The sequence below is a fragment of the Aethalodelphis obliquidens genome, unplaced genomic scaffold (assembly GCF_003676395.1).
Source record: "Aethalodelphis obliquidens isolate GAN/ISIS:26980383/991018 unplaced genomic scaffold, ASM367639v1 scaffold8, whole genome shotgun sequence".
Classification (NCBI taxonomy): domain Eukaryota; kingdom Metazoa; phylum Chordata; class Mammalia; order Artiodactyla; family Delphinidae; genus Aethalodelphis; species Aethalodelphis obliquidens.
Genome location: NW_020837952.1, coordinates 1369420 through 1391921, shown reverse-complemented (window position 1 = coordinate 1391921; position 22502 = coordinate 1369420). Strand labels below are relative to the sequence as shown.

Sequence of the window (22502 nt, the reverse complement as noted above, 5' to 3'; positions counted from 1 at the left end):
GGTATGATGTCCTGTTGTGATGCTAGGCAGTGGCAGCTAGTTGCAGCTCCCAGTCAGCCACGCCATCACAAGGGTAAACAATTGATACACTTACAACCATTCTGTGCCCATACAAGCATTCTGTTTTCCACTTTAAGTACAGTATAGTATTCAATAGATTACATAAGATATTCAACACTTTATTATAAAATAGGCTTTGTGTTAGATTATTTTGCCCAACTGTAGGCTAGTGTAAGTGTTCTGAACATGTTTAAGGCAGGCTAGGCTAAGCTATTATGTTCGGTAGGTTAGGTGCAAACGCATTTTTGACTTAAGATGTTTTAACTTACGATGGGTTTATTGGGATGTAACCCATTGTAAGCTGAGGAGGATCTGTACTGCTGTAAATGAGGAGAAAGGGCACTTCAAGAACCTTTTTCCATTCTTAGCATTACTAGCGCCCTTCTTGTATCACAGCTGTGACTGTTCCAAGGCAGATTTGCATGTCTAGACCAGCTGCAGAAATGAGTGTGAGGAAAGTGGGGGTTGGCAGGAATAGAGAAACACGGGTGCAAAATCCCTCACTTTCCTTGTAATCCTAAAATTCATACTCATCTAGGTATACATCCTCAAACCATACCTCTGAATACTGGTCTTCAACCGTTTGTCTTTCAAGTTCCAACTTCCTAACTGACCCAGTGTCCAGCTGTTTCCTTCAGTCTCTTAAATTCATCACTCTCCCTCTTCCCTATGGAAAGGATCTCTTGATTCTCACCCCCAAGCAACCTAGTCTTAGTAGTGAGTAGAAACGCTGGTGCAGTGAGGGCTCTCAGGGGGGTGCACGTAGCCCTGATTAAGAAATGAAGCTGAGGACTTCCCTGGTGGTGCAATGGTTAAGAATCCGCCTGCCAATGCAGGGGACACGGGTTCAAGCCCTGGCGCGGGAAGATCCCACATGCTGCGGAACAACTAAGCCCGTGCGCCACAACTACTGAGCCTGCGCTCTAGAGCCCGCGAGCCACAACTACTGAAGCCCGCGCGCCTAGAGCCCGTGCTCCGCAACAAGAGAAGCCACCGCAATGAGAAGACTGTGCACCGCAACGACTAACAGTAGCTCCCGTTTGCCGCAACTAGAGAAAGCCCGCGCACAGCAACGAAGACCCAACGCAGCCAAAAATAAATAAATAAATGCATATATAAAAAAAGTTTAAAAGAAAATGAAGATGAGAGCTAAGGTCCAAAGCAAGGGCTGTTCACTCATTTTCTGCTCCTTCCTGACTTTGCCCAAGGAGTCCCAGTCTCCAGTGTGCCCATTATGCGGCCCAGTCCTTAAATAACAGACATGGCTCTGAGGCTTGCGATTCTCACCTCTGTCCCCACTGTCTCACCCCCATTTCCTAGCTCCCGCCTCCGCCGCCCGCAGTTTCCAGCCCCCACATCGGCCTCCGCCAGGTCTTCCACTCAGATGCCCGCTGCCTCTGCTGCAGCAGCTGCCATGGTGATGGATCTCGCGAGAACTGCCGCTCGCCGCCGCGCAGTTCTCGCGCGATCGGGGAGGTGGGAAGTATCCTGGTCTGGGGGTGAGGGTGCGCCGTACAGCTCCTGTAGCCTTCGCGGTTTCCGGTGCTAGGTGGAGGGAAGGAAGGAGGGAGCTGGGAGCGGGGCCAGGGGAGCAGCCGCGCTGAAATCGGCGGAGGGAGCCGGAGAGAGTGGAGCGAGAGCCGAGCGGAACCTGCGGGGGCGGAGGCGGCGGCCGCAGCGGCGGAGCTGGGAGCAGGAACTGGTGAGGGGCTGGGGAGGAGGGAAGGCGGGTCCCGGTAGAGGAGAGACTCGGGGTGGGAGCTGAGAAGGTAGACCCCCACCCCCACCCCCGCTTGCTCGCTCGCCCGCCCGGCACTGCTTGGCATGGGCCGGTGTGGTCCTTCCCACCAGAGAGCTTGGAGAGGGGGCGCCGGGCCAGCCACACGCCTGCCCCCGCATTTGAAGGACACGGAGCTGGGGTGGGGGTGGAGGGCGCACATGAATTTGTCCTCCGCCTCGCACAAGGGGGCGACCTGGGCTGCAGTTAGGTTCCCCTCGCCTGCAGGAGGTGGGCTTTTGAAGGGTTGGGGTTGAGGGGGAGGAAAGCAGTCTAAGGTGAGGTGACGCGGGGGCGGTGATGGCTGTTTTGTATCTTTTTCCTATTAAAGGGCTAGGGAATGTCGCTTTTTCCTACCCCTTCTCCCTCTCCACCTTAGTAATAGACCAGAGAGAAGCCTTGCTATGGTGACACCCCCTCCCCGCATCGTGGCGCAGGGGTGTTTAGGGGGTTTAGGGATTAACCGGGAACACAGGCTAGTGGGGCACTCCAGGGGCACTATTTGGTGGAGGCTGAGCTTTCGGGTCTTGGGGACCGCAAGTCGGGAAGAGGGCAGCAGGTGGGGAGCAAGAGGAGAGGAGGCAGGAGGAGGGGGAGGGGGATCTGATCTTGCTTGGAGAAGAGAGGTGGTGCCTTCCTCCCCCAGGCGAAGCGGGGGCGGTCTCACAGGAGGAGGGAGCATCTTGTCACTGGCTCAGAGTTTCTGTCTTCCAATCCGCTTTCTTTCTTTAGGAAGTACCAGGATTCCCGGAACAGAAAATGGAGCCATTGCTTATACCAATGTCTGCGGGAAGGGGGCGGGGGTGTGTGGAATTCCCTGTTGAAAACGGGCCACTTGATTAGCAAAGTGGTAGCTCCTCTTTTGGGGGAGTTGCCTTCTTTCTGGGTTGTATTACTGCTGGTCTCTCTCTGGCCAGGCCAGGAGGAGTGTGGTATGTGGTCAGGAGTGAGAAGAAATAGTGAGGTCATCGGGTGAGGGAGAAATGTAACTTAAAACCTGTCTCTGCCGCGGTTGGATTGGGTCACCCCTGGTCTATGGCATGAAAGTTTTATTTGGTAGGAGATCTGCTGCAAGGAGTCTGATTGCTTGGGTCAGTGCAACAGGGCAGAATCTAGTCTCTGCATACTTCCTTCCGTGTCCCTAATCAGGTGTTGACAGTCTTTGCTGCCATTTTGTCTTGAGCTTGTTGTTGGGGGGTCTCCACTTGCTATGACTGGAATGGGTCAGTGAATTGGTCATTGTACCTTAGACCCGAGTTTGAATAACACGTCTAGAAAAGCTCATTCTAAGAAAGAAGCTGACTCACCTTTTCACAGAATGGATCATTGACTGTGGAATTCAGCTGGGAAGGGTCCTCCTGTATCCCATATACACATGCCTCCTGCCTCCCAGCATAGTTATTACCTTGCGTAGTCAAAATTTTTATGTGTATGTCTTGCTTTTCCAAAGAAAAGAAGCTTTTTGAGTTCAGGAATTGGATCCCATCTTGTATCTCCCACACTATCTGGGCACACAGTAGGCACTCATGATGAATACAGGATGTGAATGAACAGAACTCAGGTTTTCTGACCACAGTTTAAGGAAAGAGGAGGAGAGGGCTTGGCTGTCAAGGAGAGTGCCTGAAGATAGCTGAGTGAGAGTGTAAAGGTCCTTAGCCTTTGTAATTAAGAAGTCTTGGTCTCTCCACCTTCCTAAGAGGCAAAAAACAATCATGGATAATGAAAATAAGACCCCAAAAGAAAAATATTAGAACACAGAGTCATTATTTATCAGAAATCCCAGATCTCCTGCTTCCCCATTGTGGGCAAAGGGGTCTCTCCATTAGACCTAAGTCCTTCAGAGTGTTGTCTGCAGATTGGGATCCTGGTAATTACGGAGAAGGGAGCCAGTGTATGTATGTGGTGCCTGGCATAGAATTGGTGCCCGTGAATGGTAGCTGCTATTATTAAACTGAATGCAAGTGTAAAGGAGAGCAGACAGCAGGCTAAAAGAGTGGAAGTGAAGTCTTAAGTGCACAAAGGGTCATAAAGTGTGTTTACCTCTGCTAGTCTCTTCCACTGGAGTCATAATAGAGAAAATGGACTCAGAGGACAGTGGGTGGGATTTGTTGGTCAGAAGGAGGAAGTTCTTTAAAACCAGGTTTGTTAAAGTTGAATCAATAACTGAGGGAAATTGTGGAATCAGCTTACAGATGGAATCTGCTTTCTGTGGAATACCTTTAGAAGTGGATGTCAAGAGGCTTGAGACTCAAAACATGTCACTGTATTTGGCTCTCCTCACCATTTTTTTTTTAAATTGAGGTATGGTTGATTTACAGTATTGTTTTAGTTTCAGGTGTACGCATAGTTCCCTTTACCTTTTTTTTTTTTTTTTTTTTTTTTTTGTGGTACGCGGGCCTCTCACTGTTTTTTCCTCTCCCATTGCGGAGAACAGGCTCCAGATGCTCAGGCTCAGTGGCCATGGCTCACGGGCCCAGCCGCTCCGCGGCATGTGGGATCTTCCCGGACCAGGGCACAAACCCGTGTCCCCTGCATCGGCAGCTGGACTCTCAACCACTGCACCACCAGGGAAGCCCCCCTTCACCATTTTTGTTGCAGGTGAATTTGGAGGCAAAATGGTATGGTAATTAAGAGTGTGGACCTTGGAATCAGACAAAATTGAGTTCAAATCCTGCCTCTGCTAATTACTAGTTGTGTGATTTTGGTGAAATTATTTGTCCTCTTTTAGCTTCATTTTCCTCATCTGTAAAGAGTATGATAATGATAGTACCTATGCATACTGTTGGCATGAGAATTAAATGAGATAATACATGTAAAGCACTTAGTATTAAACAAAGTACACATAGTAAGCCTCAAGTAAATGTTAGCTGCTATTAATAATCACCATCATCATAGAAATAATAACATGAGCACTCAGGGCTGCCTTAAAGAGGAGGTTTACAAAAGAACAACTTGCCGCCTGAAGCGCCTGTGTAAGAGGGATGATTGTTACCATGACTTCTTGTGCTGGTCGTAGGCTTACGAGCAATGAAATCTTTTTTTCAGCATCAGCCTCACAGAGGCAGCTCCTGTTGCCTGAGTGGGAGGTGAAGCTGGAGCAAGGCAGGGGCCCTGAACTATCAACTTGGATGTAGGGTGAGGATATGGGGGCTCAAAAATAGTGTTCAGTGTGACTCTGAGGTAATGGTTGACTCTTCCATAAAAGAGCACCCTGATTGTCCTAGGTTGGGCATTTAGTTTCCTGGCCCCCATCATTTTAGATTTCAGATAGTATTTTAGCATCCTCCATTTCCTGGGCCACTCTTTTCACTTAGTCATATCTCCTTTAAATGTCTGCCTTTGTTTCAGAATGTACTGTATTAGGATCCAGAGTTGCGATATCTGTAATTCTGTGTACTGTACCTTTTCCAAAATCTATTGCAAATATAGGTAGAATGCTAATAAAGCTTTTTGATAATGAAAGGACATGGGGAGCCTTTGGAGAAAGTTCTACAAATGTTTGAAGGCTTTGTATTGTAGTCTAGGAAAGAACTGACTGAGGTAGCGAGTCTATGAAGGTGTTAGAGATTTGTCGTGGACTTCTGCAAAGGATCTGCTGCACCATATGGACCAGAAGGGAAATGGCTCAAGATTTCAGGGGTCCACCATTAGCACCATATTCCTGAAGAAAGGTGAAATGCCTGGATGTAGCAGATCTTAGTTCCCTGACAACCAGGGATTGAACCCAGGCCCTCGGCAGTGAAAGCGCAGAGTCCAAACCACTGGACCTCCAGGGAATTCCCATAACCTGTCCTTTATGAGCTTAAACACAAGAGTGTCAAGCATAAATGTTTAAATTTCAACATGATTTAGGATGCAGAATAACATTTGCTCTCTATTGGAGTGGTATTGTCCCCTATCCTCCACTTTTTTTTAAAAAAGCAATTGAACTTTACCTTATATAAAATCTTATTTGAAGTCTGATACGTAAAATGCATAACAGTGCTGCTGCTGTGGTAGTGGTGGAGAGTGGCGAACATAATTAGAGCCTCTCATATAGTTCTCCCTTTTCCCCAGGCAGGCTCTGAATCCCATCCCGGGAACCCTAGGGCTCTGAGAACGTGGAAGCCACTTCTCCAGTTTGTCAGATACAGGAAAAGGATTGGAGATCACCTAAAGAGTACTGTCTTCCTCAACCTCGCAGACGTTTGCCATCATCAGTAGAACCGTGTTCAGCAACAAGCATATCAGTCACTAGCTACAGATCAGTCATGGAGCTGGGTGCTGGGAACATGAGTAAGGCATGGTCCCTGCTGGCAAGGGACTGAGAGTCTAGTGAAATACTTCCCAAACTTTTTCCCACCATGGCATACAGAGAAAATGGTGATAGTGAAATAGGCATAGCTGCTTGCAACCTGAGATGACTGGCCCATGGGCTCTAGCCACCCTAAGCCCTGCCTAGCTGTCCAGTATTGACAGGACCAGTATCTCCAGCTGACCTGTATTGCATTAAAGGCACATTATTTGGGAAGTTCCAGCTCTGGGAAGCAAAACCCACAAAGGTGAATAAGAGTAGAAGTGTGTTTGAGGTGCTAGGGGATCACAGATGGCTCTTATCGCTCAAGGCAGGTGATTCCCTGTCTTCTGTATCCTTAGGCTGCTCTATGATGGGTGGCTTTGTCCAAATCATTGCCTCCTGTTTTCATCTGTGCACTGGCAATTCCATCTTTTTTTAAAAAATGTTTTAATTTAATTTAATTTATTTTTTTATACAGCAGGTTCTTATTAGTCATCCATTTTATACCCATCAGTGTATACATGTCAATCCCAATCTCCCAATTCATCACACCACCACCACCCCTGCCCCCGCTGCCGCTTTCCCCCCTTGGTGTCCATACATTTGTTCTCTACATCTGTGTCTCAGTTTCTGCCCTGCACACCGATTCATCTGTACCTTTTTTCTAGGTTCCACATATATGCGTTAATATACGATATTTGTTTTTCTCTTTCTGACTTACTTCACTCTGTATGACAGTCTCTAGATCCATCCACATCTCAACAAATGACCCAATTTCAGTCCTTTTTATGGCTGAGTAATATTCCATTGTATATATGTACCACATCTTCTTTATCCATTTGTCTGTCAATGGGCATCTAGGTTGCTTCCATGACCTGGCTATTGTAAATAGTGCTGCAGTGAACATTGGGGTGCATGTGTCTTTTTGAATTATGGTTTTCTCTGGGTATATGCCCAGTAGTGGGATTGCTGGGTCGTATGGTAATTCCAGTTTTAGTTTTTTAAGGAACCTCCATACTGTTCTCCATAGTGGCTGTATCAATTTACATTCCCACCAACAGTGCAAGAGGGTTCCTTTTTCTCCACACCCTCTCCAGCATTTGTTGTTTGTAGATTTTCTGATGATGCCCATTCTAACTGGTGTGAGGTGATACCTCATTGTAGTTTTGATTTGCATTTGTCTAATAATTAGTGATGTTGAGCAGCGTTTCACGTGCTTCTTGGCCATCTGTATGTCTTCTTTGGAGAAATGTCTATTTAGGTCTTCTGCCCATTTTTGGATTGGGTTATTTGTTGTTTTAATATTGAGCTGCATGAGCTGTTTATATATTTGGGAGATTAATCCTTTGTCCGTTGATTCCTTTGCAAATATTTTCTCCCATTCTGAGGGTTGTCTTTTCATCTTGTTTATGGTTTCCTTTGCTGTGCAGAAGCTTTGAAGTTTCATTAGGTCCCACTTGTTTATTTTTGTTTTTATTTCCATTACTCTAGGAGGTGGATCAAAAAAGATCTTGCTGTGGTTTATGTCAAAGAATGTTCTTCCTATGTTTTTCTCTAAGAGTTTTATAGTGTCTGGTCTTACATTTAGGTCTCTAATCCATTTTGAGTTTATTTTTGTGTATGGTGTTAGGGAGTGTTCTAATTTCATTCTTTTACATGTAGCTGTCCAGTTTTCCCAGCACCACTTATTGAAGAGACTGTGTTTTCTCCATTGTATATCCTTGCCTCCTTTGTCATAGATTAGCTGACCATAGGTGCGTGGGTTTATCTCTGGGCTTTCTATCTTGTTCTATTGATCTATATTTTTGTTTTTGTGCCAGTACCATATTGTCTTGATTACTGTAGCTTTGTAGCATAGTCTGAAGTCAGGGAGTCTGATTCCTCCAGCTCCGTTTTTTTCCCTCAAGACTGCTTTGGCTATTCGGGGTCTTTTGTGTCTCCATACACATTTTAAGATTGGCAGTTCCATCTTGACCTGCATAGTGGGACCAGATTGGGGCAAAGATTTACTAGGGCTTTAGGCTGATTACTCATGGAATTTAAGTGATTTTATAATTAGGAAAGTACAGTGTTCTGGATATCCAAGGCTATCAATGTGGGCATTGGAGCAGCCATCAAATATCAGGAGATGGTGCAGTTGTAAACTGGTCAGGTTCTAAGAATAGGGCAAGCTGAAAGCTTTGGTGAGAGGGTAGTGCCACAGAATGTTCCAAGGAAACAAATGAGTCTAGTTTTTATCCGGCCACTGTTTTATCTAGCGAAGTCATGTATTCTGAAACAGACTTAATGCTCTGCTCTGACTCATTTGCTGAGGGTTGTCCGTAGGAAAAGCCATACCCTTTCTCGGTGTTTGGGTCTTTATCAGGGCAATTTAGAATCCTTCTTCACTTGGTGTTGTGGCCTCCTTCAGATCATCCTGTACTGGAGTCTTCCTCTCAGACTAGAAGGGAAACTGGCGTAGGATTCTGGCTTGAGCCTAAATGCTGCTAGTTGAGTTAAATGGAGGCTAATTTTAGTTAGATATGTTCTAATTTATAACAAGGTCATCACTGATTGCCTAGTAGTTAAGTTCAGTAGGTATTTTTCAGGCCTTATCTTAATTTGACCTTTCTACAGCCTTTGACCCTCCTTTTTTTTTATGTTCTTTCCTCATTGGTGTCTCTGATGTCTCACTCTCTTGATTTCCTTTCTACCCTTTTGGTTGCTTCCTACTCTCTTTCCTGGCCTTCTTTTTTGCCCACTGCTTTAAATGTTGATGTGCCCTAGGCTTCTGACTTTGGCCTTTTCTCCTGTCTCACTGTACACACGCTTCCTAGATATATCAATTAAGATGTATCAGTTGCAAAAGATAGAAAACACACCTGTGGCTCAAACAATCAAAGGATTTATTAAACATGTAGCAACAAGTCTAGGTGACATAAGCCAGACACAAAAGGACAAATATTGTTTGATTCCACATTTATGAGATACCTAGAATAGTCAAATTCAGAAATAGAAAGTAGAGTGGTTGTTTCCAGGGGCTGGAGAGGGGCTTATTGTCTAATAGGTACAGAGTTTCAGTTTGGGAAGATGAAAAAGTTCTGGAGATGCATGGTGGTGATGGTTGTGCAATAGTGTGAGTGTACTTAATGCCACTGAACTGTACACTTAAAAATGGTTAAAATGGTAAATTTTATGTTATGTATATTCTACCACACACAGAAGTAGTCCAGGGGTAGAACACTTATTTTTTTTTTTAACCTTTTATTTTATATCGGAGTATAGCCGATTAACAATGTTAATCGTTGCAGGTTAATCGTTAATTTCAGTGTTAATCCTTGCTGTGTTTCAGGTGCACAGCAAAGTGACTCAGCCATGCATATACATGTATCCATTCTCCAAACTCCCCTCCCTTCCAGGCTGCCACATAACTTTTTATTTATTTTTTTAATCCAGCAACTTGACAGTGTTATTAAGGACCCAAGTTTTCTCAGTTTTTCTGCTCTGATATCCTAGTGTTCTTATGTCTGTCCCTTCATGTACCCAAGATACTCCAGCATCTCACCCTTCTACATTAACATCCAAAGGCTGGACGAGAGAGCATTGACATATGTTCTTTTTTAAGATTGAGGAAAACTTTCCCAGATACTCCCAGCAGACTTTCCTTACATCTTTATTGCCCTAGGTAGTGCCTAAACATTCGTGACTCGGTCATTGGCAAGAGAAATGGAATGCCCACATCCCTTCAGCTGATCAGTTTTCATACCCTAGGGCTGGCGAGGGGTAGTTCATACCCACTCCCTGCCAACATCTGAACAAAGTAGGGGTTCTGTTAGAAGAAAGAAGGGGAAGGTGGCTGTTGGTAGGCAGCCCGTAACTGCTGCCATACTGGATCATCTTGGTTCCTCTTGGGGCTTCAGTTACTATCTATGCAGATGATTCCATATACCCAGACCAGACTTTTCTCCTGAGCTTCATACCTTAGCACCTCAAAATTCGCGTTAATCTAAAAACAAACATCTTCGCTCTCAGATCTGTTCCTCTTATGTTTTCTGCCTAAAGAATTGCCACTGAATCACACAGGCCAGAAACCTGGGAATCATCTTTGACTCTTCTCTTCCTTCCTACATTTAATTAGTCATTAAATCCTGTGGATTTTACTATTTTGTTGTTTCAAATCTGTTCTGTCCTCTCTATTGCCACCTCTGTTTCAGAACTTTTCTTATCTGTATTACTGTACCTCCCAAGTGGTCTCTATGCTTCCAGTCTTTCCCCCTTTTAACTTATTCCCTAAACTGCTGTCAGAATGGTCTTTTATTTATTTATTTATGGCTGAGTTGGGTCTTAGTAGCTGCGTGCGGGCTTTCTCTAGTTGCGGCGAGCTGGGGCTACTCTTTGTTGCAGTGTGCCGGCTTCTCATTACAGTGGCTTCTCTTGTTGCGGAGCACGGGCTCTAGCCGTGCGGGCTTCAGTAATTTTGGCTCGCGGGCTCAGTAGTTGTGGCTCGCAGGCTCTATAACTCAGGCTCAGTAGTTGTGGCGCACGGGCTTAGTTGCTCCGTGGCATGTGGGATCTTCCCGGACCAGGGCTCGTGTCCCCTGCATTGGCAGGCAGATTCTTAACCACTGCGCCACCAGGGAAGCCCCAGAATGATCTTTATTTATTTTTTATTTTAAAATTTTGGCTGCGTTGGGTCTTCGTTGCTGTGCGCAGGCTTTCTCTGGTTGTGGCGAGTGGGGGCTACTCTTCATTGTGGTGCGTGGGCTTCTCGTTGCAGTGGCTTCTCTTGTTGCGGAGCACGGGCTCTAGGTGCGCGGGCTTCAGTAGTTGTGGCTCGCGGGCTCTAGAGCGCAGGCTCAGTAGTCATGGCGCACGGGCTTAGTTGCTCCGCGGCATGTGGGATATTCCCAGGCCAGGGCTTGAACCCGTGCCCGCCGCATTGGCAGGCGGATTCTTAACCACTGCGCCACCAGGGAAGCCCAGGATGGTCTCTAAAGCACGTATCTGATCATGTTACCCAGTATGGCCTTTAAGGCCCTTCATGATTTAGCTCCTGCTTCTCTCTCCAGCCTCATCCTTCCTTTTACTCACCATGCTGCATCCACATAAATGACCTCCCAGTCGCACCTGTATTTGGCTAATAAATGCCCTCTCTAACTCAGGTCTTTGTGCCTGTGCACACTCTGTTCCCTCTCCCACCTTCCCTATTCCTTAGTGTCTGATTATTTCCTATTCTTCCTTTAAGAGTCAGCTCAGGTGTGACCTGAGAATCATGTCTGGGAATCGTCCTTTATCCTCCAGTCTTGAGTAACTGCTCCAGCTTTCTGTCCCCGTAAAACTATGTGCTTATCCCACTCTTATCTTCCCACAGTAATCCTCTGTTTCCTAGTCTTTCTCTCCCATTGACTGAGTTTCATGAAGGCAGAAACTGTCTTCCTCTGTATCCCTGGTTCATTATACTCAATAAATGTTTAATGAATGGATGGAAGCTGGCATCAGAAGCTGTTTCTTGGCTTTGGGAAATCTTTGAGCCTAATAGAATTCATTGAGATACTAATCTGGGAGTTCTTGTGTGCTGATTACAGTGCTCTTGAGGCAAAAATTTGGAAAGTTTACAGAGGTCACAAGCCAGCTGCACTAAGGAAACTAAATACAGGCAGACCCTGCTTTGGTTTTCTTAAATTTTTTGGTCTGCTCCATTGGCTGTGCTAAAAATAGCATCTAATAGAGATTCTATTCGTGATTATCTCAATTTGAAGGTTGTTTGGGAATAAAGCTGCACCTGCAGTTTAGTGCACCCTGCCTGGGCAGCACAGGATTTGGGAAGCTCTGGTCGTCCTTTCCCTGGGCCCATGCAGCCTGAAGAGGAGGTGCTGGATCAGGAGTCCCCTCGGGGTGTCTCAGGACACATTCCTGCATCAGGAGTGGGCAGTGTGTGTGGCAGACTGAGCTGTGACTCTCAGAATCCCCTGGAGGGTGGAGCAGGCATGCCTCAAGTCCAGATAACTGAACAGTGACAGCAATGGCCTGCCCCTCCTGGAGGGTGGGAGAGAGGGATTGGGGGCAGTAAGTGATTGTCGGTGAGGACATCCTCAGGTGAGGCTTAAATCAGCCAGTGTGCTTGGTTGAACTCCTGCAGTGTCGCGCACAGGGAGGAGATAACAAAGTTTGTAACTGTAGAATAGAATGTTGAGACATACTCTTTGTTCATAGAGATATTACTATATTCCATTTTTCATCTCGAGCCACTCACCTTTAGTTTTAACTGCTTCCTGTTTCTGCCAGCCCGTAGAACCCTGGTATTTTGCCCTCTTGACACAGGAGTGCCATCTGTGGCAAAAGAGAATGACTATAGGCAGTACAGTACGTAGGGATACAATCCAGGTTTTGTTTGTTTGCCATCTGCTTCCCAGAGCTTTCTCTAGGAATGCATTATGGTGAAAGTGAGAATTGGCTAGATAGCCATAGATTTGTATTCATGGCACAAAGCTGAAAGTGGCCGCCATCCTGATGGTAGGGGCAGTATGCTATCTGGAAACAGGCACAGGGGAAGCCAAGACAAGAAAGCCAGCACCCCCTTTGGAATGTTCATCTGAGTCAAGCTCCTGATTATATTAAAGAAGAGTTGTAATGTCCATTAATTTCAAGGCTTTGGGCTGTCATGGGGGACACATGGTAACTACTTGAATATTTTGGTAGTTATCTATCAGCCCCACTGAGTATTAAATGACAAGAGAAAATTTTACCAATTTTAGTCTTCTGATCCTTTCATGGCTTTCCCAAACCAGTCTTGCGGTCAGTATATGTGGAAAATGGCCAAGAATTGACAGGAAAGCTAAGCAACCATCTGTGCATTACCCGGAGATAACCGCTGGGACAGAAGAAATGATAGAAGGACCTCCTCAGATGAGACTAAAATTAGCCAGTGTGCTTGACTGAACTCCTACGGGGGGCTTGGCACTGGGAGCAAGGAAAGATCCCAAATAAATAAAAGGCATAGTCCTTGCCCGTGGTGAGTACACAGTTAACTTGGGGAGACGGTAAACATACAGACTTATAAAAGAAGAAAAAACTCCATAACGTAGTGCCACTTGAGTGGTTCAGATAATTCAGGGTGCTTTATGTAGCATGCCAGAAAATAGAAATAAGTGTAACACTGGGATCAGATTTTGAACCAAGACTTTAGCATGAGAGCTTCGCAAAGGAGCAAACCAAAGGACAGTGTATGCATGTTCTGCGGCAAGGGATATCTTTCAGCCACTGCTCGACTCACAGTTGGTAATCATTCAGCCAGCAACAGTTCCAGTCATGAAGGAAAGCAAGGTAAATGTATGGTATAAATTCAGTTCAGAATCTGGGCCAAAGCCTGTTACTTAAGCTTTAAAGCAGAGTATCATCTGGAGCTGAAGGAAATGACACCTGAACTGGAGACAAGATAAAAACTAGGAAGACTTGGGGAAGGTCTAAATTTCTGGAAGTGATGGCAGCAGAACCAGAAGTCTGTCTACCACAGATTACCAAGGTTGGCGGGATCTGATCTTATTAGCTGGGCAGGTGTCCCCTCCTGCCTCAGGAATCCTCGGGAATCTGTCTGCCTGGGTGGTTGAGGCAGGATGAGCAGGGAGGATGGCTAGTGGGCAACTTGACTGAAGTTGAGGCCAAAGTTGAGCCAGGCCCTCTCCCCGGATGTGAGCGCTCTGGGTCAGGGGCAGGGCTCATCTGCAGAACCTACCTGGAGCACCACGCCTGGCTCATTAGTGGATGTCTGGGGAGGTCTTTGAAGATGAAACACTCCATAAGCACTCATTGTTTCTGTTTTTTGGACAAACTAGTACTTTGGTCTCCAGGAGCTGTTGATCTGGCTCCTTTGTACTGGTCTGGAATTCGCTGCAAACTGAGGAGAGTAGGAAACAAACAAAAAAACCTGAAATCGTTTTTGAAAAAACAACTAAACTCCCACCAAACCCCGCCATGCTTTAGCTTGTAAATAGGGTTCCTCCCCATCCACCTTTCACATTCTTGGGTTTGGGTGCACTCTGTCTTAACCTGTTCTTTCGCCTACTGGGTTTGGGGTGTGCGTGTGTTTATCTCTGGTTCCTAGACTCTGTAGAGAATGCCAGCTGCTGGCATATGGCGATTGCCGAATAAGCTGCCCGCTGATGCATGTCTCCCGCGGGCCCAGAGAACTGGCTGGCACGGGTGACTCTGAACCCCCGTTTCATTGTTGTTTCAAAGATTCATTTCTGTGGCTGTCCTGAGCCATAGAGAAGGGAGGGAAGAAGAGAGGGAATGAATGACTCTGATTCTGTCTGTCGGGGGCGGTGGATGGGGTGGGCAGAGAGGCATTTTGTATTTTTGTAGTGTTCCAACTGCTCCCTTCATCTTTCCCGATTATGTAGCAGGTAGAAATGTCTAACCTGAGTGAACTGCTAGTCAGGTCAGTAGAGACCTGGGAGTTAGTTCAGTTATTCAGCTACTGTGTGCCAGGTACTAGTCAAGATAGGGAACACAGCAGGGAACAAAATAGATAAGGAGCTGACATTACAGTAGGAGGAGAAAAACAGTACAGCAGGAAACAAATACGTAACGTGTCAGATGGTGATAAATGCTATGAAGAAAAATAAAGTGGGATAAATGGTGTAGAGTGGTGTGTGTGTGTTATAGGTGGTTATGGAAGGCCTCTTTGATAAAGTGACGGTCGAACAGATGCCCGAAGGATGTGAGGGAGTGCTCCCTGAAGGTTGTCTGGGAGAGGAGCGTTCCAGGCAGAGTGAACAGCAAGGACAGAAGCCTTGAGGCAGGAAGGTATTGGGGAACTGAAGTGGAGTATACACAGGGGAGAGTAGGAGATCTGATGAGAGAAACGGGAATGCAGATTGTGCCGGACTTTATAGGCCGTGGTATGGCTTTGGGTTTTACTGAAAAGGAGCTATGAAGCCCAGAGAGGGTTTTGAATAGAGGATCAACATGACCTGGTTTTGGCTTTAAAATCAGTCTGGCTGCTCTGTGGAGAATAGACCGAAGGGGCTTAGAGCAGAGGCAGAGGATGAGCTGACTGCCTCATTGCAGGTAGCCATGTGGAGCAGCTGTCCTGGGACGGGCCACGGCAAGCCTAGGACCTATGTGGCTGAGGAATGAGGGGCAGCCTCTCGCTACCCCATCTCCCAGCTCTCAGTGCACTGTTGTATGAACAGGGCATGATGTTAGCAGCTGGCATTTCACAGAGTGGAAAAGATCAGCCTCTCTTAGGAGTGCTGCTTTCTTATTTCTTCCTCATTAATTTTGGTGTGTAGAAGGAAGGTGTAGAGATATAGGAAGGGAAGAAGCAGAGTGTCTTGATTAGAGCTGAGAGCATAAACCTTGGGAACCTGGCAAGCCTGAACCTCGTTAGGAGTCACAAAGAGCCACTCCTCATTCCACTCCCTCCTCTCCCACCCTTTCCAGAAGTCTCAGGGTAAGGTTGGGGGAGGCAGAGGCATTAATGGTCTCCCAATGCCTTGGGGTATAGAGTAGAATTTCAGGACTGAAGGGACTTTAGAAATCATCTAGTTCAACCCCCTCCATTTACAGGTGCAGATAAGGACAGGTGAAATAACTCATCCAAAGTCACATGGGTAGATTACTGGCAGAAACAGGGGTCCTGGATGTTCACTGCTTTATCTCTGCTCCCAAAGGCTCAGGATGTGTCTGAGTGGGCCTTGATCTTCTTAGTACCCTCAGGCTCTCAGTTTGTCATGAAAGAACTCCAGCCATGACTTTAGCCAGTGCCATTAATGTGAAATCCTGACAAGCAGATGGTGGTAATAAGTTTGCATTTCTTTGCCTAGGATCAAGTCCTCCATACCAGGGACCAAGCCAAAACAAGACTGCCACTGCCCTCACTGCGCCCCGCTGTCCTCAGAAAGCGGCTGCTGTGATCATGGGTAATATCTTTGGAAACCTTCTCAAGAGCCTGATTGGGAAGAAGGAGATGCGCATCCTGATGGTGGGCCTGGATGCCGCAGGAAAGACCACCATCCTGTACAAGCTTAAACTGGGCGAGATCGTCACCACCATTCCCACCATTGGTAAGGGCACAGCTTGGATGTAGGCTTTCATGCCAGCCGCTGAGCCAGACAGGGGCCCCATTCCTAGATCCCCCATCTGGCCACCAGGCAAGTCCTTGCAGTTTGTGGGGTTCAGGGAAGAATGGTTATTTAGCTTACTAGCAGGTGCTGGGGCTGCTGTTTGCCTGTCTACCCTCACCCTCTCTAATGCGGGAACTTCAGCCTGGCACCTGACAGTGGCCCTCAGGCACTGAGCTGGTTTGTTCTCTGTTGTTTGAAAAGCAGGTGAAGGGCTTTGATGTTCCTGCCAGAGGCCTGGAATTGCTTCAGTTTAGATCCTTGGTGGCCCTGATCCCGGCTAAGTCCTGTCTGCAGGAGAGAGAACATTTGCCTTGTAAAGGCGGCTCCAGATCATCAGCAGCAGCTGGTTCTGTATTTGGGGCTCCAGGACTATAGCTCACTTCTTGTTCTTCACTCTGCCTCACAGGCCTTACTTCTTAGCTGAGGCAGACTCTCGTGGCCAAGGTACAGGAGTGGGGCTGAGTCATTTCTTTTGCAGGAGGGAGAGTCAAAAACTGAGAGAATGAACGGGGAAGGTTGTCTCACCGAGGTGACTGTGAACTTCCTGACTGGCCCTCTTCGTCCTCTTCCACTTCTCGTAGGCTTTCTTTTTGGCCTTTCCACGACTAAGTCAAGGAACACCAGGTCTGAGGAAGCCCTAGCTTTCTTTCCCTTGCTAGGACATGGCCACGGCTGGGGGAAACAAACAGCCCACTGGGGCATCGTTTGCAGGCCTGGTGTTTCAGGCCAAGTGACCATTGTCTGTTTTTGCCAAAGGGTTCAACGTGGAGACAGTGGAGTACAAGAACATCAGCTTCACAGTCTGGGATGTGGGTGGCCAGGACAAGATTCGGCCTCTCTGGAGACACTACTTCCAGAACACCCAAGGTAGGGCATGTGAATTGCCCATGGACTGGCATGGGTTGGTTGGGTGTGAGCAGAGAGTATGGCTATTGTTCTTGGTTATCGGTAACCAACTTTTGCCCTGCTGCGGTTCCTAGGGGTGAGAGACAAGGAGAAAAGGGAGCAGATATTTGGAGGGTATAAGGAGGGTGTTATCTTTTGGTGGTGGGGGAGGGGAGTTGATCTGTCGTCTCTGTGCAGCCCATGTTCTGCCTCCCTAGGGTTGATATTTGTGGTCGACAGCAATGATCGGGAGCGAGTAAATGAGGCCCGGGAGGAGCTGATGAGGATGCTGGCAGAGGATGAGCTCCGGGATGCTGTGCTCCTTGTCTTTGCAAACAAGCAGGTGTGACATCTCCCTACCCCTGGGTTTGAGAGAGGGCAGCCTGGCCGTGGAAATCATGGGGTCTTGGGGCCCACTGTGTGGGAAGCCCCATGACTATGCTCTCAATTTTGAAAGTGTGGGAAATATGATTAGTTGGCTTCTTTATGCTCTTCTTCTTGTCCCCACCCCATCCCATCCCAGCTTTAATTAGCAACATTTCTGTCCAGAGGGACTGGTGTGGTAGATCCTTCACCTCCTGTCCCTCTTTTTTCTTACCTATTGTCTACTTTGGTGGAACTGCCCTCACTCTTATGGTCAGACAGACCTGATTGTACGTCCAGTCTGAATCACATCTCCACTTCCCTGCCAACCCATATTTGGTTTCCACCTCCTCAGTGGAATGATCTTTAGTGCCTTGGATCCGGAGTTCTAGGATGATTAAATCCAAAGTAGTTCTTTAGGATCTTGCTCTGGGTTCCTACACTGAAGGAGGAGGAGAGGGTGCTAGTCTACAAGTCTGTGGTAGATGGTCGCTCTAGAAGCCTTCGAAAGATCCTGAAGCTCCTTTTCGTGTGTCTCCCTTGTGCTCCAGGATTTGCCTAATGCTATGAACGCTGCTGAGATCACAGACAAGTTGGGCCTGCATTCCCTGCGTCACCGCAACTGGTACATTCAGGCCACCTGTGCCACCAGCGGGGACGGGCTGTACGAAGGCCTGGACTGGCTGGCCAATCAGCTCAAAAACAAGAAGTGAGAGCCAGACACCAGCCCTGTCCGACCGCCCCACCCGCCCCTGCTGTCTCCCTGCCCCAGCCCTGCCCTTCCTTCCTGTTGCCAGTGTGGCCAGGGCCCTGGGTATCATGTCCGTATGCCCAACAGGAGTCCTGCCTCCCCTTCCCTCCCCTCCCCCCTCCATGACCAGTCCCCAGTTGCTGTCGTAATGATGAATCATTCCAATTTACCGGATTTAAAACAAAAACAAGGTTGTTATGGTTTCATGGGGTGCCCCCCTCCCCAAGCTCTGGGGTTGCGAGGTGGGATGGGGTTTTCTCTCCAGCTGGTTTCGTTTGGCTCCGGTTGGTGTGCTCTTGGCGTCTGAGTCCCTCCTCTCTCCCCATAGGCCCCTCTCCTGCTCCCCGTCTTCCTTTCCTTTGCCGCTCTCCCCCTGTTCTACATGGAAACTGCACGGGCCTCTCTGTGTGCGTGCATGTGTGCGCGTGTATATACCTGTATAGAGAGATATATAATGGGGGCCAAGGAGCGGGTGGAGGGTGGAGTGCAGCTCAGGGCTTGGAGCCAGGACATTGCCCACTCTCGCCTATCATCTTCCCCTCCCATGTTGTTGAGATAAAGGGAAGGAGAGGGAGGGAAGGCTGCCCCAGTCCTGCACTGGTTCCTCTCCTCTGCAGGTAGGTGTTTTCCTGGATGATAGGACAGATGATGGACTTTCTGCCACCATCTTCCTTTATCCCTCTCCACCCCGCTTAGGGCAGGGGGGTGGCATTTATCTCTAGATGACGGTTCCCAAGGAGATGCCATTCTGCCCTGCCTTTTAGTGGGAAGGAGAGAGGAACCCACTCACTCTTACCAGCTCAGAGTGTTCAGCTGATCCTCCCCCTCATCCTTAAATCTGTTCCTCAGGAGCTTTAGGTGGGAGGTGGGGATAGGTAGCAAGACCATGGGGTGTATTTGGGACCCAGGGCACTGGGGAGAGGGGCTCAGGTTTTCCATCTTCATCCTCTTTTGTTATTAGGAGAAGGTGATACACAGATCAGTCCTATTCCTGCCTTCCTATCCCCCCATCTTCTGATCTTGGGGCTGGGTGGTTCATCTGTCCTTTGTCAGAAGCTTCCTCACCCTGGTAGTTGTGCTGGTCTGACCAGAGCTGGCTGGCTGGTTTAATGAGGAGCGGGGAGTGGGGGTGACATAGCAGACCTCAGTATCAATCCCCCTGTTCTCCAGTTCTCTCTAGTCCAGGATGTGCTGAAGGGTGAAAACTTTGTTTCCAGACCCTCAGACCATCCTGCTGTCCTCCCTCTCCATCCCAACAGCTTTTTCCTGCCCTCTTCACCCACCTCCCATAAGTGGGTCTGGGCGTTGGAATGGAGGGAATAGGACTCTGAAGTGGTTGTTGGTGCTGGTGGGATACGGCGGTCTTCAGAGTCCTCCCTTCATCATTATGTAGTTGTTCAGAAGCTGCTGCTACTATGTCTCTGTCTACAGGAGGCGCTTGTCCCTGAGATCCTGGCCTGGGTCCTGACTTCTGAGATTTCTGTGAAGCCGTGGCTTTTCTGTGGGCTCCTGTGTGTGCTGGCTGCGCCCTGAGCTCCAAGACAGCCGCCCGTAACCTTTCTGCTAACGTCAGGGCCCAGGGCCTCCACAGCGTGGCTGGGGGACCCCTTCCCAGAAGGGCTGTCCCAAGCCCCACCCCATGGGACTAGGCTTCCTGTCACCTTTGTCTACAGCAGGAGGATCAATACCCCCCACCCCACCCCAGACTGAACTGTGAAAGAGAGGTTCCAGGGGTGTCTCCCTCAGTGCCAGCTCCTTAGTGATGTGTTACTTACCTGAGGTGCAGCGGGTGTATGCAGGTCTCTTGCTCTCTAGGCCTTGTATGTGTGTATGCGTGTGTGTGTGTGTGTGTGTTTGGTGGGGGGAGGGGGGTGCTGGAGCTTCTGTCTCATTTTAACATGCGCTCATTCCCCTGACCCCACAGATGCTTCCCTCCACACTTTTTCTTTGCCTCTGTCTCTATTTTGTACGATTTTTTTTGCTCCTGCCCCTGTTGCCTCTCCCTCCCTGAACCCTTTCCTTTGCCTTCTCAACTTAGTCACTGCTGTTGCCTATTTGTCTCCCCTTTCCTTGGTTCTTTCCTACTTAGGATTCTTCACTCTGTACCTTTGTGGTTGGTGAGGACTTTGCCTCTTCTCCTTCCTCACGCCCTCTCTGACCCTGCCTAGGTAGATGCCAGTCCTAAATGGGTTCTTCTCATTTTAGACCCACCTCCACCTTGGTTTGGGGGGCTTCAGGGACTAGTGGGGCTGAGGGTGTTAGGAAGCAGCCTTAGAGGTTATGTAAGTGCTGCTTGGGGATCTGTCCAGCAGGGGGCAGTAAGTGATCTTGGTAGTATCCCAGACTGCTAGGCTGGCCCTTTCTACATTCCCATTCACCTAAAAGCTCTTTTGGGATTGGGTGTTTCATTCCATTTCTGCCCACTCCCTCCCCCACTCTCCTCCGGTAGGTTTAATTTTTTGCTTTCCTTTGTTCCAGCCTTTCTTCTCCCTGGGGATTTCCCCTAAATTTCCCCCCTAAAAGTTTGTGGTGTTACAGTGGTAACTGCAGTTCTGAACTGGTTTTTCTCTTCTTTTTTCCTCCTCTGGAATGTAGACTGTATATGTTTAATAACTCACCTTCTCTCTCCTTGCTCAAAATGTGGGATACGCGATGACTGTGACCCTGGTTGGAAATTAAACTTGTTTTATGCAGCTCTGGAGCAGACCTTCATCCTTGATGTGCAGCAGCCCTGGGACAGTGTTGAATGGTGAGGGTACTTCTGCTTCTGGTCCCGCTCTCCAGACTGCTCTTTCCCTCAGCAGCGGGGTAAAGCGTACCCCTGACTGGGGAGAGTGAGGTTATAGAGGAGCTTAGGTTCATCTCCACACTGCTTACTATTTCCCGTCATACCCCAAAAGGGAGCTTAAATGAATTGGGCCCCAGAGTGTGAGGGCTTCGTGACTTTGCCTTTCTAATTGTAAAGGGTTTAACCCTGAACTTAGCCATATTTATCACCTTTTAGTAGACATTAGGGACTTCACTAGCTAGAGGGCCCTGAATTTGGAGTGCCCCACACTGCCTCCACTCTCAGATCTCCCCAGGCCTGCACATCAGGTGCTTCCAGTTGGAACAGGGTCCCCTCATCCATAGATTGGAGTCTGTTCACCCATCTAGTTCTGGATTTTGGTAGTGAGTAAGCGTGAAGGGTAGAGGTCTGGGTAGTATAATGAATTTGATCCTCCTTACAGCCGATGGCCCTGCGTCACCTCTGCTTTAGGTGTGTGGTTCCCCATTGTCAGGAAGCCAAGCCTCATCCAGAGATAATGTTTCGAGGCAAAAGACAAGCCTCTATCCTCCCATCCCACTCCCACCACTCCTGTGTTCCTCTCCTGCTATTACTCAGGCAAAGAAAGGGGTGGTGCTACCCTTTTTGGGGTGGGGGTGGGGTGAGGTCTGGATGAGCCTGGCAGGTCTTCCCGACTCTTACCACTTTCTTAAGCTTTGAGGACAGAGGTCTTCCCAACCTGTTGATATGGGAAAGGGACAGGATTTAGGCATATAATAGGTCTGAGAGCCCCAAGTACCAGTGTGAAGTATATCATTGGTATTCAGTTACCTCCCTGCTGCCTCCCCTGGTAATTCTCCTTTTCAGCCCCTCTCTTGCTATTAAAATAAGTCATCACCCTCAAGGACCAGTGCTTCTGCCTTTATGAAACCCTTAAACTGCTCCAACCAGACATCACTTTATTAACCTCTTCAGCTTTGAACACTACCCACTTACCGCTCAAAATCAGATGATGCTTTTCTGCTTCTAGGCTCCTCAGAAGTCCTGCTTGGTGACTGAGGTGACCGATAAGTTAGGAGCACTTTCCCAAGCACGTTATTTGTATACTAATAAATAGATAACTTCTAGAGCTACAACCTCGCATAAGATCATGATAATGGAGAGGACTTAAGCTGGATGGCAGGCCAGTGGGGGTCTTTTGACCCCTGACAACTTGGGGAAGAGGATGACCTAGTCCCTCTGTCCCTCAGTAGGCGGTCTAGGATGCCAGGAAGGAGGTGGAGGGAGCTCTCTTGTGGCTTTTGCTTAAACTTTCCATCTTTTGGGGTTGGGGGGGACATGTGGAGATGAAAGGGAGACTTAACCTGGAAGGTAAATGTTTAGCATCCAGCTCTTAGGACAGACAGCGACCTTGTCTTCCCAGAAACACGAATAGCTCTTCATTCATGGCTTGGGAGAGGATCTGGGCCTAGGATCCACTTCAGGATAATCTGGGCAAGGGAGCTTCTAAAATGAGC

The 22502-nt window shown here is 48.0% G+C and overlaps 1 protein-coding gene across 2 annotated transcripts; it reads left to right on the top strand.

The window, feature by feature from the left end:
- The first annotated feature begins 1572 nt into the window (after positions 1-1572).
- Positions 1573-20911, top strand: ARF3 (ARF GTPase 3). Of its 2 annotated transcripts, XM_027106123.1 has the most exons (5): positions 1578-1762; positions 15920-16159; positions 16976-17086; positions 17323-17447; positions 18019-20911. In XM_027106123.1, the coding sequence occupies exons 2-5, from the start codon at positions 16012-16014 to the stop codon at positions 18178-18180; spliced, it is 546 nt and encodes a 181-aa protein (XP_026961924.1). In that variant the 5' UTR covers positions 1578-1762; positions 15920-16011; the 3' UTR covers positions 18181-20911. The 2 variants fall into 2 exon arrangements, with proteins under 2 accessions (XP_026961925.1, XP_026961924.1); XM_027106124.1 differs by lacking the exon at positions 18019-20911 and having other exon boundaries at positions 1573-1762; positions 17303-17418.
- Positions 20912-22502: the final 1591 nt, after the last annotated feature.